We start from the raw sequence: 14,581 nt of genomic DNA on the forward strand, positions 1-14,581 counted from the left end.
TGAGGGCAGCAGGTTGGCCAGCCCTGATCTAACCTGTTAGATTATCGTTGTAAAAAAAAGTGCCAAAACGGCAATTTTTTTTCTTTCTTTTGGTTACCTTGCCTTATATAGAGCAACCAAAAATCATATGTACCCTAAAATAGTACCAACAAAACTGCTACCTTATCCTGTAGTTTCCAAAATGGGGTCACTTTTTTGGGAGTTTCTACTCTAGGGCTGCATCGGGGGGGGGGGGGGGCTTCAAAGGGGACATAGTTTAAAAAAAACTGCCTTCCAAAAACCACATGGCGTTCCTTTCCTTCTGCGCAATGTTGCGTGTCCGTTCAGCAGTTTACGACCACATATGGGGTGTTTCTGTAAACTACAGAATCAGTGCCATAAATATTGAGTTTTGTTTGGCTGTTAACCCTTGCTTTGTTAGTTGAAAAAATCTATCAAAGTTTAAATTCAAAAATTTTAACTCCATTTTCCATTAATTCTTGTGGAACACCTAAAAGGTTAACAAATACTGTAAAATCAGTTTTAAATACCTTGAGGGATGGGGTATGGGGTCATTTGTGGGTGGTTTCTATTATGTAAGGCTCAAAAAGTGACTTCAGACCTTAACTGGTCCTTACAAAAAGTGGGTTTTGTAAATTTTCAAGCTTTGCTGCTAAGCCTTCTAACATCCCCAAAAATAAAATGGCATTCACAAAATGATCCAAACATGTAGTAGACATATGGGGAGATGTAAAGTAATAACTATTTGTATCTATTATAAAAGTAAAGAAATTGAAATTTGCAAATTTTCCCAAATTTTGGGTAATTTTTTATTTTTTTTTAAATAAATAAAAAAAACTTTATTTCACTAAATTTTACCACTGTGATGAAGTACAATATGTGACGAGAAAACGGTCTCCGTTTGGCTTGGATAAGTAAAAGCGTTTTAAAGTTATCACCCCATAAAGTGACACATGTCCTTAAAGGGGTTCTGCACTTTCATTTAACTGATGATCTATCCTCTGGATAGATCATCAGCTTCTGATCGGCGGGGGTCCGACACCCGGGACCTCCGCCGATCAGCTGTTTGAGAAGGCAGCGGCGCTCCAGCAGCACCACTGCCTTCTCACTGTTTACCGCCGGGCCGCCCGCCCACTGACGTCACGACTTGCATCAACTAGAGTGGGCGCGGCTAAGCTCTGTTCACTTGAATGGAGCTTAGCCGCGCCCACTCTAGTTGATCGGGGTCCCGGGTGTGATCAGAAGCTGATCTATCCAGAGGATAGATCATCAGTTAAATGAAAGTGCAGAACCCCTTTAAGGTGAAATATGGCAGGGTTCTTAAGGGGTTAAAACAAGCAATCAGGCAGGGTCTCCATAGGAACTAATGTGCAGGAGCCTCCTGTTACACATGGGCTGATATATTACACACACGTAAGGCAGTTGGAACGCATTAAATGACTGACCTTAAGGCCCCATCCACATAACAATAAATGCGGACCAAAAATATGGTTATTTTTTTTTTGCTTATTGCACACGGACCCATTCATTCTATGGGTCTGCAAAAAAAACAGTGTGCTGTCCGCATCCGTATGTCCGTTCTGCAGTCCTGCACTATTACTTACAACGGGTCTGCAAAAGAAACATATCCAACACGGTCGCCATCCGTATTTTTTGTGGACAGCAAAATACATATGGTAGTGTGAATGCACCCTTATCAGAGTTGGTTCCGTTCCTAGGCTGGGTTCATATCATGTATCTATTGTCCGTTTAGTTCAGGGGTGCGCAACCTGTGGCCATGGTTTGTGGCCCCCATCCTGCTGGGCAGAAAACACAGCTGATCGTGCGATCAGCTGTGTGTCTGCCCGGAGCCGCACAATTGCAGGATTACAGATGCTGCTTCTGCATTGGAGCAGGACGGGCCCCCGGCTGTCAGAGCGGGGAGCCGAGGAGAAGGCAGAAGCAGTGTATCAGCGCTTCTGCATTCTCACACGGGTGCGCAGCGCACTATGCAGCTTGGACATGGCAATCATGTGATCGCCGGGTATCAGGGGCAGAGGAGTGCAGAGCCTCACCAGCTCCTTTTTTTTAAAAAGCCTTGCCAGGTGGCTGGTTTTCCCTGTATGCTCCTGTTACAGTGGAAATAGTGCAAAAACAAAAGTGTGTCCCCAAAATATATAGTTTAAAATTTGAAAACACAATAAAAATAAATAAAAGTTCAAAAAAAGTCAGTGTCCCACAGAAGTCTCTTAAAGTATATCTGGGGGTGCAGGAGGCGGTAATAACCAGTGAGCGCCGTCCTCTACAGTGTTAGACGCTCATTTGTGAGTAGGAGGCAGCAAGGAAACGTCGCCACTTAAAGGAGTTTTTTAAAATTTTTAACAAGTTCCTGCAGCACAGTCCCTGACACAGAAGATTCCTACTTTCCTGCTCTCGCTGTCTCCATCCTCCTGTCCCGGAGCACCTCTACAGTAAATGACTGACTTGAGCGGTGAAACGCTGCTTGTGGCCACACGACCACTGAAGCCAGTCCTTGGCTGCAGAGGTACAAGTGACTATTCCCATATACAACCGGATGTGAAAAGCACGGACCGGAAGATGGAGACAGCGGCAGGGAGCAGGAAAGTATGAATCTCCTGTTTCGGCCCCATGCTGCAGGAATGTGTTTAAAATTTTTTTTTTACCAGTAAATCTTTAAGTTCCGATTTCACGGCACAATATTCGGGACAATTACTGGGAACAAGTCTTCATAGCAGCGCTCATTCCCAATATCTGGCAGTATAAATGTGCTGCCAATCAGATGATAAGGATTCACTTGTTTGTCGGCTGATTTGTATATCTCATCAGGATGAAAGATGTACAATTATTGTCAGCACATCTCCCTGTGTAATCAGGAATGTGCTGCCGATAAGCAACAGAACTGAATGAGGGAGGAATGACTGTGGTAGCGATCATTCCTCCCCATTCACTTTGCATTAGCCGCTGTAATAGGCTGATGCAAACAAGCGCTGATTAACTTGAAATAGAGCGATGTGACAATGCGGCCCCCAGACCAAAAAAGGTTGTGCACCCCTGGTTTAGTTCCATTTAAGTGGGTTATGCCATGATGTAAAAAAAAGTCAGACCTCATATAGTACATGACCATACTCTAACAAACCTAGAACCAGCCCTGTACCTCTCCATTCACTGCTCCCATTGCTCTGCTAGATTATCTTCAGCCTGGCAGCTCAGGGGGCGTGTCCTTTCTGCTGCACCTCTCTGTGTAACTGCCACAGCTTCTAACAGAACATATGGCTAGTGGCAGTTGAAGATTTAAACATAGCACATTTGACCAGCTCAGTGAGACGGACAAAAAAACAAGAAAAAGAACAAACGGCAGGTGGCGCTATACAGATACATCTTTATTGAATAGCTCACGGTCTATACATTTTAATTACATATTCAACAGTATTCAGATCCAGGTGCTGGTTTGAAAAATGTAGACTGTTTCGTCACACAGCACTTTAAGAGCTCTTTCACACTTGCGTTGTCCGGATCCGTTGTGTACTCCATTTGCCGGAATTACACGCCGGATCCAGAAAAACGCAAGTGAACTGAAAGCATTTGAAGACTGGTCAGTCTTCAAAATGCGTTCAGTGTTACTATGGCAGCCAGGACGCTATTAAAGTCCTGGTTGCCATAGTAGTAGTGGGGAGCGGGGGAGCAGTATACTTACCGTCCATGCGGCTCCCGGGGCGCTCCAGAATGACGTCAGAGGGGCGCCCTAACGTCACTCTGGGAGCCGCACGGACGGTAAGTATACTGCTCCCCACTACACTTTACCATGGCAAACAGGACTTTAGCGTCCTGGCAGCCACGGTAACCATTCAGAAAAAGCTAAACGTCGGATCCGGTAATGCGCCGAAACGACGTTTAGCTTAAGGCCGGATCTGGATTAATGCCTTTCAATGGGCATTAATTCCGGATCCGGCCTTGCGGCAAGTGTTCAGGATTTTTGGCCGGAGCAAAAAGCGCAGCATGCTGCGGTATTTTCTCCGGCCAAAAAACGTTCCGGTCCGGAACTGAAGACATCCTGATGCATCCTGAACGGATTTCTCTCCATTAAGAATGCATGGGGATAATCCTGATCAGGATTCTTCCAGAGCACTGACGACGGAACTCTATGCCGGAACAAAAGAACGCAAGTGTGAAAGAGCCCTTAGCATGTTTTTTTAATTTCTGAACGTTGTAGTCTATATAAAACAGATGTCCTTCAGTTTGCGTCCTGGTGCATCTGTTTTTTTGACTCATCTGTTTTTATAGAACAGCTAAGCGAGCAATAGAGATGTGATGGGAACCCATACTTATAGGTTCACAATGACCCACAGAACTTTGGTAAACTAGTGTTGTCATGTAGGAAAATCTTGTAGGGTGGGTTTCTCGAGAGCACGTCTGTCATGGCACATAACTCATCTGATATTATTTTTCAGGTCCAATGATGCATCAGCAGCCCCCCTCACAGCAATATAACATGCCTCAGGGCAGTGGACAGCATTATCAGGGACAGCAGCCACCGATGGGACTGATGGGCCAGGTTAATCAGGGGAATCACATGATGGCACAAAGGCAAATTCCACCTTACAGACCACCTCAGCAAGGTACAACTGCAAATGGACACACTGCTAGTATATAGTGTCTTCTTTTTTTATTTTTATATTGAGTCACTGTAACTGTATTCAAGTTTTAACAAACTTGGGGTACTTTCACACTAGTGTTAAAAGATACCGGCAGGCAGTTCCGTTGCCGGAACGGCCTGCCGGATCCGGAAAGCCGTATGCAAACTGATTTTTTATTTTTTTTCCCTCCCCCGTATTCGGTAGACTTAATCATTGAAATACCGGATCAGTCTTTCTGGTATCATCCGGAATAACGGATCCGGTATTAAATTTTTTCAAAGCTAGAAAGAACTGCGCATGCGCAGACCGGAAGACCGGCGATGCTGCAATTTCCGGAACACTTGGTACCTGATCTGGCATTAATACATTTCAATGGAAATGAATGCCGTATGCGGCAAGTGTGGTAGTGTTCCGGAATTGTGTCAGGAAAAAATCCTGACATCCTGTTTTGATACTGAACGGATTGCTTTCCATTCATAATGCATTGGGCCAAAACTTTTTTTTTTTTTTTTCTTTCGCCTATGACAGCACCTCTGGAGAGACCGCCTCCTCCTCTGGACAGGGAACGGGAACCATAACGCCTTTTTAGAAGAGGGGTCCCCCTCTCCACCTACAGTTCTGTTTCCTGTCCTAAGAGGCAGGAAGGAATTGGATCGCTGATGCACTATTAGAGCTGCGGGGGCCCTGGCAATATATGCTAGTGAGGAGGATTACCCCGAACGGCGTAAGTGTCCATGGGGAGCTCCTGCTAAGTCTGGGCTCCAGAGTCTGTCCTCACCTTCCGTTCCCTTCTCTGGACCTGGGAGGGGTTGTACCTTCTGGGTCTTCTGCGTAGCTCTGCTGCTATGTTCGGCCGCCGGCCCACGTGTGTCTGCACTTCCGGGTGCCGCAGTGGGATGAAGCAGACGCTGCGGACCGGAAGGGAGGGAAACCGGCAGCGCGCGCTGAGGATAAATGCCCATCCAGCTCACTGCCACTGAAGAGCTGACTATTTTCCATTCAGGCTGAGTTTGCTGTGTAAGTAATGGAGCAGGTTCAGCTTGCTGAGACCACCAATGATACATCGATACCACGGTGGGATAAGGGGTCATTCCCCAGCAGATTCTAATTTGGTATTGCTTATGGGGTCATGTTTGTTTGTGCCTAGGTGTTTAAGGAGTCTTCCAGTAAGACCTTCAGAGCTAAAGAGGGGGTGTGCGGTTTGTAAAAAGAAGCTACCCTCTGCATAGGCTAAACCACTTTGTCAAGGATGTGTCAGCAAGTTAATAAAGGAGGAAGCTCCATCCTTGATGAGCAGTATTAAGCAGACGATCAGGGATGAGGTCAGAGTCGGTTAGCGGATTGTTTAAATGTCGCCCGGTACTTCTGCTGTATCTAAAGATTCCCGCTCCAGTGACAGCTATATTCTATCTTGGTTGGAGGAAGGAGTGTGTTTGTCATCGGACAATTCTTCTGAGGTGTGGATGGGAGAGTTAGAGGCCCACATTAAAGAGGGTACCCCTAGGGAGCAGTTGCTTACCTCCTTCCCCATTTTAAACAATGCCCTAGATTTTTTTTTTTTGGGGGGGGCTGATGCCTCTGTGGATTCCTTAAGGACTGGAATGGGGCCACTTTCTCTAAGGCTAAGCTTTGCGTTATGCCATGTCGGGGTGAGTTTTTGTTTGGCCCAGTCCTTGACTACCTTTTGGAAAAGGCTTCCGACCAGAAAAAAGGTTTTCCCTCCGCTAGTCAACCCCCTAGGAGATCTTTCCATCCTAGATTTAATAAAGAAGGGTTCAATGGAAAGGAAAGAGCAAAGCGGTTTTCTGGGGTCACTAGAAAGAATAAGGGGATTCTTTTTTACGGGTCTGATGCCTCTAAGAAATAGTCCCAATGACGCCAGGCCCCCTGTTGGAGGTCGTCTGTCTCTGTTTGCACATCGGTGGCAGGAGATTTCCGACAGTGCTTGGATAAACTCGGTGGTAAGGGAAGGCCTAAGGTAAAATTTTCAGAGCATTCCAGAAGGGAGATTACCGGTCAGGTCCGGCAAAACAATTAACTATCATTACTGAGGTACTCTCTCTAATAATGAAAAAAGTATTGAGAAAAATCCCAGAGCAGGAAGTGACAAAAGGGTTTTAGTATCCCCTGTTTCTTGTCAACAAACCAAATGGTTCATTTTGGACCGTAATAAACCTAAACTGCTTAAATCAGTATCTGGTGTATGCGAGGTTTCATATGGAGTCCATCAGGTCAGCAGTAAGCAATCTTTTTCCCGAACTGCTTTATGGGCACTGTGGACCTGAGGGATTCATATTACCATGTCCCTATCCATCCCAGCCATCAAAAGTTTGAGGGTAGCAGTCCCATCAGAGCAGGCCTTTACCTTCTGGGCTTTCGCAGGCTCCGAGGGTGTTCATGAAAATAGTTTCAGAAATTATGGCCCATGTGAGGGAGAAAGAGAGTCGTCATACCTTACCTGGACGACTTTCTTCTCTTGTCCCAATCGTATCGGGCCCTTCAGAGGCCGATTGCCTGGTTGAAGGAAGTTCTAGAAAAGCTAGGATGGGGAGATAAATCTAGTTTATGTCCAAGCCAGAGGTGCAACTTCCTAGGGATGATTATAGACTCCAGAGCCCAGAAGTCTGTTGCCCCTTCAGAAGGCATTACAAATCAAGTCCAGGGTCAAACACATTCACTCGCATCCATCTGTCACCCTAAGAGAGGCCATGTCTGTGAGTAGAATCGACCCAAGATCATTTTAAGAATTCTAAAACTTCAGATTCTACAGGAATGGGACAGATGTATACACTCTCTTGACTCTAAAATATCTCTATCTCCTCGGACTCTGAGCTACTTGAGGTGGTGGTTGAATTTAGAGAATCTTTAAAAAGGGGTTCTGTGGATCAGAGAAGCGGTTCTTCCTTTGACTACAGATGCAAGTACATCTGGTTGGGGAGCCCATGTGGAGTCCCTTCTGTTGCAGGGGGGCTGGGACAGCAGAGCATTATCCCAGTCTCACAATTCCAGGGAATTAAATGTAATCAAGCTAGCCCTGGAACAGAGTCTTCCAGTTATCAGGGGCAGAAATGTAAAGATTTACTCGGACCACAACAGCCGTAGCCTATATCAGTCGGCAGGGAGGTACAAGAGGTCAGGGCCTCATGTCCCTTACCACCCATCAGATATTCAGTCTGGAAGAGGCTTCTCTATCTTCTTTCTGCGGTGCATCTCAAGGGCTCAGACAATGTGAAAGCGGACTTCCTCAGTCGTCGCTACCTAAACCAGGGGGGAGTGGTCCCTAGATCAGAGGGTTTTCAACCAGGTCACAGCATTATGGGGGATTCCAGGGATAGATCTTTTTGCCACTAGATCAAACAAAGGTAGACATTTTCTATTCCCTATCTCCGGGGGAACATCCGAAAACGGTGGACACATTGTCTCAATCTTGGGGACAGGGCCTTCTCTATGCCTCCCCCCCCCCCCCCCTTCCCCAAAAAAAATGTTACCGAGCGTTCTCAAAAAGCTCAGAGGAAGAGGCCACTGTAATAGTTATAGCCCCCTTTTGACCAAGGAGAGTTTGGTTCTCCTGGCTCTGCAGGATGTCAATAGCAACCCTGTGGGTGCTTTCAGAGTCTTAGGAGCTTCTGTCTTAAGGTCCAGTCTTTTAGCCAGAAGTCTAAAAAAAATCTACATCTGACTGCTTGGCTCTTGAGAGTAAGATTTCAAAAAGAAGAGTTCTTTCTGAAGCGATAGTTAACACTCTCTGTTGGCCAGTCGGAAGAAGGTTACTTCTGAGATCTACCTTAGAGTTTGAAGGGCCTTTTTTAGGTTCGCCAATAGACCAGTGGATGTGCTAGAAGTTCCTAAGTTCCTGACATTCCGCTAGTGCTAGAATTCTTGCAGGAAGGTTGGGGGGGAAAAAAACCCCGGGCCTAGTACTTTAAAAGTCCAGATATCGGCCTTGTTTGAGTTTAGACTAGCAGTTCATCCCTGGATCAAGAGGTTTGTTACAGCTGTGTCCAAGTTATCACTAGTCTCTAAGGTCAAAACCCCTCCTTGGGATTTAAACTTGGTCCTCTCTGTGCCCTCTTCTGACCCCTTTGAACCCGAAGATGCTCTCCCTAAAGCTTGCTTTCCTGCTTGCCATTACTTCGGCTAGAAGGGTTAGTGAGATCTGTGTGCTCTTTGCTGATTTCCCCCCCACAATAATCTTGGAGGATCAGGTAGTGATTTCTCATGATTTTTTTTTTTTTCCAAAAGTCTCTTCTCATTTTCACCGCTCTCAGAAGATAGCACTAACTTCTTTCTGTGCCTCCCCTAAGAATGAGAGAGAATCAGAGTTCCATTGCCTAGACGTTAGAAGGTGTATTTCACAATATCTGAAGGTTACTCCGCTTTGGATGGCCTCCTCTCATCTGCTGCTTTTGTTTCAGGGAGCTAAGAAGGGTTCTGCTGCCTCTTCTCAGATCATTGCTAGGTGATTCAGACAGGCCATTGCCTTCGCTTACTCTTCTAAGGGACTAGTTCTGCCCTCTGGGTTTGGGGCTCACTCTACAAGATCAGTCTCCACATTATGGGCAGAGAGAACTTCAGCTTCAATTGAGCAGATTTGTAGAGCAGCTACCTTGTTTTAGGCATTATAGGCTACAGCTACCCTCTAATGAGGGTCTTTCCTTTGGCCGTAAGGTGCTGCAGGCTATAGTCCCGCCCTAGATAGAATTCTTGCCTATTCTCCAGGGGTGCTGTCATAGGCGAAAGAGAAATATTGGATTACACTTACCGGTAATCGTTTTTCTTTGAGCCTATGACAGCACCTATGACCAAAAAAAAAAGGGCGGAAGTATTTATGGGGGAAAAATAATAATAAAAAAAAATATATAAAAGTTAAGATGCTATGTTTGTTAGTTCTTGAGAAAGGACTGGAGGTGGAGGGAGGACCCCTCTTTTAAAAAGGCGTTCCGGTTTCCTGTCCAGAGGAGGAGGCGGTAAGTGTAATCCAATATTTTCCGGTATTGAGACCCTTTACCGGATTTCAGTAGCGGCAAAGAATAACGCTAGTGTGAAAGTACCCTTAGCACTGTGCTGTAGCATTCTGATCAATGCAGGACAAACCATTGGGACCCCACCAATTGTGAAAATGAAGAGACCATGTATCTTAGGCATTTCCCCTACACAATGGTGCTACTTGCCATTGTGCAGAGAATGACAGCACAGCCTCATTTACATTAATGGGGCTACACAACGGGTAACCTGGATTGTTGTCCAGGAAAAATAGGAGGAATCCTCTCTGTCCAAATTAGGATCCCCCCCCAATCAGTAAGATTTCGGACCATCATCAATCTGCTAGTGATGGCCTAACCTGAGGATAGGCCATCACTTGGGAACAGCTCTACAACCCCCAAAGACAGCTGTGTTGTGGCCTCCCACCATCAGCAATAAAACCTACGTGTCACTTCTATTTTGTCTCCTTTTTGGCACTTCTACAGGGTCCAGTACTGTCACCATTTGGTCAATGATTTCCATCAGTAATTTGTGAGCCAAAACCAGGATTGGATCCTCCAGAGATGAGGGAAAGATCTGCACCTGTTCTGCGTTTAGAGCCGCACCTGGTTTTGGCTCAGATGGAAACCACTGACAAACACTGACTGAGAATAAGGCATAACAAAGCTACGACCAGCCCTGTACCTCACATGGGACCAGAGATCTCCCCATTCATTGCTCTAATTGTTCTGCTAGATTCTCCTCAGGAGGTGTATCCTTTCTGCTGTAGAGCTTTTGCTGTAACTGCCACAGCTTCTAACAGAAGATATGGCTGGTGACAGTTGAAAATTTTAAACTGAGCATGTGCCACCACCTCAGTGAGGTGGACAAGAAATAAGGAAAAGAACAAACGGCAGGTGGCGCTATACAGATACATTTTATTGAATGGCTCAGTGGCTGTACCAAACTTTTAATTACATGCATTTACTAAAGTGTTCAGATCCAGGTTCTGGTTTGAAAAATGCAGAATGTGTTTTATAGCACAACCTCTTTTTAGAGGGGGCTCCTGTGCAGACATGTCCGTATTACAGTTGATATAGCAAAATAGTTGTGTTCTTTTCCCAAAGCAGTTATGCCTTTTTTAGTTGGCATTCATTTACTGCCTGTGGAACAGACTTGAAGTTGTAGTAAATTTACTTTTACTTCTATCTTCCATAGTTGAGGTAACGTTCTTTATCACCTTAGGTCTGCCTCACAAGGTTTTGGCATAAGCAGAATTCCTGCCGCTGACTCTTGTCATATTGCCATTGATCTGTGTGTTGTAGGTCCACCACAACAATACTCAGGCCAAGAAGAATATTATGGCGACCAGTACAGTCATGGCAGTCAAGGACCTCCTGAAGGCATGAATCAGCAATACTACCCTGACGGTGAGAGCCATTTATCAATTCCGCCAGCATTTATACACAGCTTCCAAGTTTTATATAAACCTCCACTGAAAACTGGTTCTCGTTTTAAACGCTATATAATTATATCTCAAAAGAGCGAATTGAGGAGCTTGTTTTAAAAAGATAATTATGGCATTGAGAACTAGAAGAATCTCTTGACAGTAGAAACCGTATTAGGGCCAGTATGAGGACAGCCTGAGCTTGAATTGCAGTGGCTGCTACAAATGCACTGCCCTGTCTGCGATTCAGGAAAAACTGGAGTGAACATAAAACCCAAGTTCACTTTATTGGCTTCTACTATATATATATATATATATATATATATATATATATATATATATATATATATATATATATATATATATATATATATATATATATTATATTTATATATTTTATAAGAATGCCAAATGCTAGGAAGAGATGCCTGTACCTGGGCTCGGGCAGTCTGTAGCTGTTCAGATTTACAAAACTTCCATGGAGAGAGTAATGGGTCCATGGAGATTTTATTGTAGATAAAAGTAAAAGCTACACGGTTCAACATCATTCTGCCATCTGTCACTAGGTTTATTCCTGTAGAGGTGAGAAAAGTAAGGTTCCAGAGTTAAAATATTAACCTCTTAACATGTGTGTGTATATATGCATATATATATATATATATATATATATATATATATGTATGTATGATCCCGGCTAAATGGCCTGGGACCAATGAGGGTGGTCCCGGGCTGGTGATCTTTGATTGGCTAGTCTGTACAGACTAGCCAATCAATCAGAACATAGTTATGCCGTTTTCAGGTTCTGATGCCCACAGTTGTGACTGTGTGGATCAGAACTTTGTACAATGTATAAATGATCCCCCCCCCCCCCATCCTTGTAATATACAGCTGCCACACCGCTAGTATGGCCGACATCGGTGCGAGGACAGCCATTTAACCCCTCATATGCCGCAGTCTGTAGGGACCACTGTATGGGAGGGGTTAACGGCAGGAGGGAGCTCCCTCCTCACGTTGGGCTGCTGCGTCCCGATGGTTGAAGGGTTAACAGAGGGAGACAGGGCTCCAATCAGGCTGCTGCGGCAGCCTCCTCATTGTTACCATGGCAACCGGATATCTTACACAGGCATCCAGGCTTGCCATGATATCTAAGCCGGACAGGTCCTGCCAGAGGCAGGTGCCTGATCGGGCTTAGTGTAAGTGACAATGCACTGCAATACACTATTGCAGTGTATTGTACAGCCATCAGACCCACTGGATGTTCAAGAACCAAGTGGGTCTGGTTACAAAAAGTGTTAAAAAAATTTAAATACAATTTTTTTTTTTTCCTATATCTGCATATTTATAATTGGTTAAAAAAGAAAATACACTTCACATGTGTATTATCGCCGTGTCTGTAATGACCTGATCTATAAAAGGATCACGTTAATTTTCCTGCATGGTGAACTCCTTAGGCTACTTTCACACTTGCGGAAGTGTGATCCAGCGGGCAGTTCCGTCAACGGAACTGCCTGCCGGTTCCGCCGATTTTTGATGTGACTGAAAGCATTTGTGAGACTGATCCGTCTCACAAATGCATTGCAAGAACAGATCTGTCTCTCCGCTTGTCATGCGGACAGACAGATCCATCTTGTATTTTTCATTTTTTTTCCCTCACATTTTTACCGGTCTGCGCAGGCCGGAAGGACATATCCTGGATTGCGGTATTTTGAATGCCGGATCCGGCACTAATGCATTGCTAGGTGGAAAATGCAGGATCCAGCATTCAGGCAAGTCTTTAGTTTTTTTTCGCTGGAGATAAAACCGTAGCATGCTGCGGTTTTCTCTTTTGCCTGATCAGTCAAAACAACTGGACTGAAGACATCCTGATGCAAACTGAACGGATTACTCTCCATTCCGAATGCATGGGGATATGCCTGATCAGTTATTTTCTGGTATAGAGCCCCTAGGACGGAACTCTATGCCGGAAAAGGAAAAACACTAGTGTGAAAGTACCCTTAAAAAGAAGAACCTATGGTGGAATTGCAATTTTGCCAACCTCGCTTCCCAAAAATGGTATAGAAAGTGATCAAAAAGGTCATATGTACCCCTAAATAATACCAATCAAACCGTCTCATCCCGCAAAAAATGAGCCCCTACATGAAACAATTGCCCAAAAATATGGCTTTCAGAAAATGAAGACACACAAACGTTTGTTTTTCAAAAATGCTTTATTATGTAAACTGAAACAAAAAAGACATATGTGGTATCATCGCTTCCATAACATGCTCTATAAAAATAGCACATGATCAGGTGAACATCGTAAAAAACTGGCAGAGCTGAGTTTATTTTTTTTTTTGTTTGTTTACCTTGACTCGCAAAAAGCGTAATATCGAGTGATCAAAAATCATATGTACCCTAAAATAGTACCAATAAAACTGTCACTTTATCCCATGTTTCCAAATTGGGGTTACCTTTTTGGCAGTTTCTCATGTAGGGTACATCAGGGGGTCTTCAACTGTAACATGGTGTCTAAAAACCAGTCCAGCAAAATCTGCCTTCCCAAAACCATAAGCCACTCCTGTCCCGTGAAACCCCCCCCCCCCCCCCCCCCCGTGTCGGCGATCGCACCCCAAAACAGTGCTAATAAAACCGTCATCTCACCCCGCAAAAATCATACCCTACCCAAGGTAATCGCCCAAAAACTGAAAATTATGGCTCTGACTATTGAAACGCTAAAACATTATTATTTTTGGCTTCAAAAAATAAATCATTGTGTAAAACTTACATAAATAAAATAAAAAGTATACATATTAGGTATCGCCGCATCCGTGACAACCTGGTCTAAAAAAATATCACATGATCTAACCTGTCAGATGAATGTTTTAAATAATAAAAACTACCAAAACAGCTATTTCTTGTTATCTTGCCTCACAAAAAGTGTAATATAGAGCAACCAAAAATATGTACCCTAAACTAGTACCAACAATACTGCCACCCTGTCCCGTAGTTTCTAAAATAATGGCCACTTTTTTGGAGTTTCTACTCTAGGGGTGCATCAGGGAGGCTTCAAATGGGACCTGGTGTTAAAAAAAAAAAAAAAAAAAAAAAAAAAAAAAATCCAGCAAAATCTGCCTTCCAAAAAACGTATGGCATTCCTTTCCTTCTGCACCCTGCCATGTGCCCGTACAGCGGTTTACGACCACATATGGAGTGTTTCTGTAAACTACAGAATCTGGGCCAAAAATTTTGAGTTTGGTTTGAATTAGGACTTCTAAGCCTTGTAACATCCCCAAAAAATAAAATATCATTCCCAAAATGATCCAAACATGAAGTAGACATATGGGGAATGTAAAGTAATAACTATTTTGGAGGTATTACTATGTATTATAGAAGTAGAGAAATTGAAACTTGGAAAGTTGCATTTTTTTTTTAAGTTTTTGGTAAATTTGGTATTTATTATTTTATTTTTTTATAAGTACAATATGTGACGAAAAAAAAAACCTCTCGGAATGGCCTGGATAAGTCAAAGGCCCCTTTCACACGGGTGAGTATTCCGCGC

At 44.1% G+C, this 14,581-nt stretch overlaps 1 protein-coding gene across 3 annotated transcripts in view; it reads left to right on the top strand.

Annotated features, from left to right (window-relative positions):
* The window catches only part of SS18 (SS18 subunit of BAF chromatin remodeling complex), a 52,755-nt gene that overhangs the window by 15,329 nt on the left and 22,845 nt on the right, over window positions 1–14,581 (top strand). For 2 of the 3 annotated variants that reach the window (XM_044293059.1, XM_044293060.1), the window contains exons 6-7: window positions 4,449–4,616; window positions 10,922–11,026. In XM_044293059.1, coding sequence (XP_044148994.1) covers window positions 4,449–4,616; window positions 10,922–11,026 — 273 coding nt within the window. The remainder of the gene's footprint in view (window positions 1–4,448; window positions 4,617–10,921; window positions 11,027–14,581) is intronic. The other variant, XM_044293061.1, reaches the window with a different exon arrangement.

This window comes from Bufo gargarizans, chromosome 5 (genome assembly GCF_014858855.1).
Source record: "Bufo gargarizans isolate SCDJY-AF-19 chromosome 5, ASM1485885v1, whole genome shotgun sequence".
Classification (NCBI taxonomy): Eukaryota; Metazoa; Chordata; class Amphibia; order Anura; family Bufonidae; genus Bufo; species Bufo gargarizans.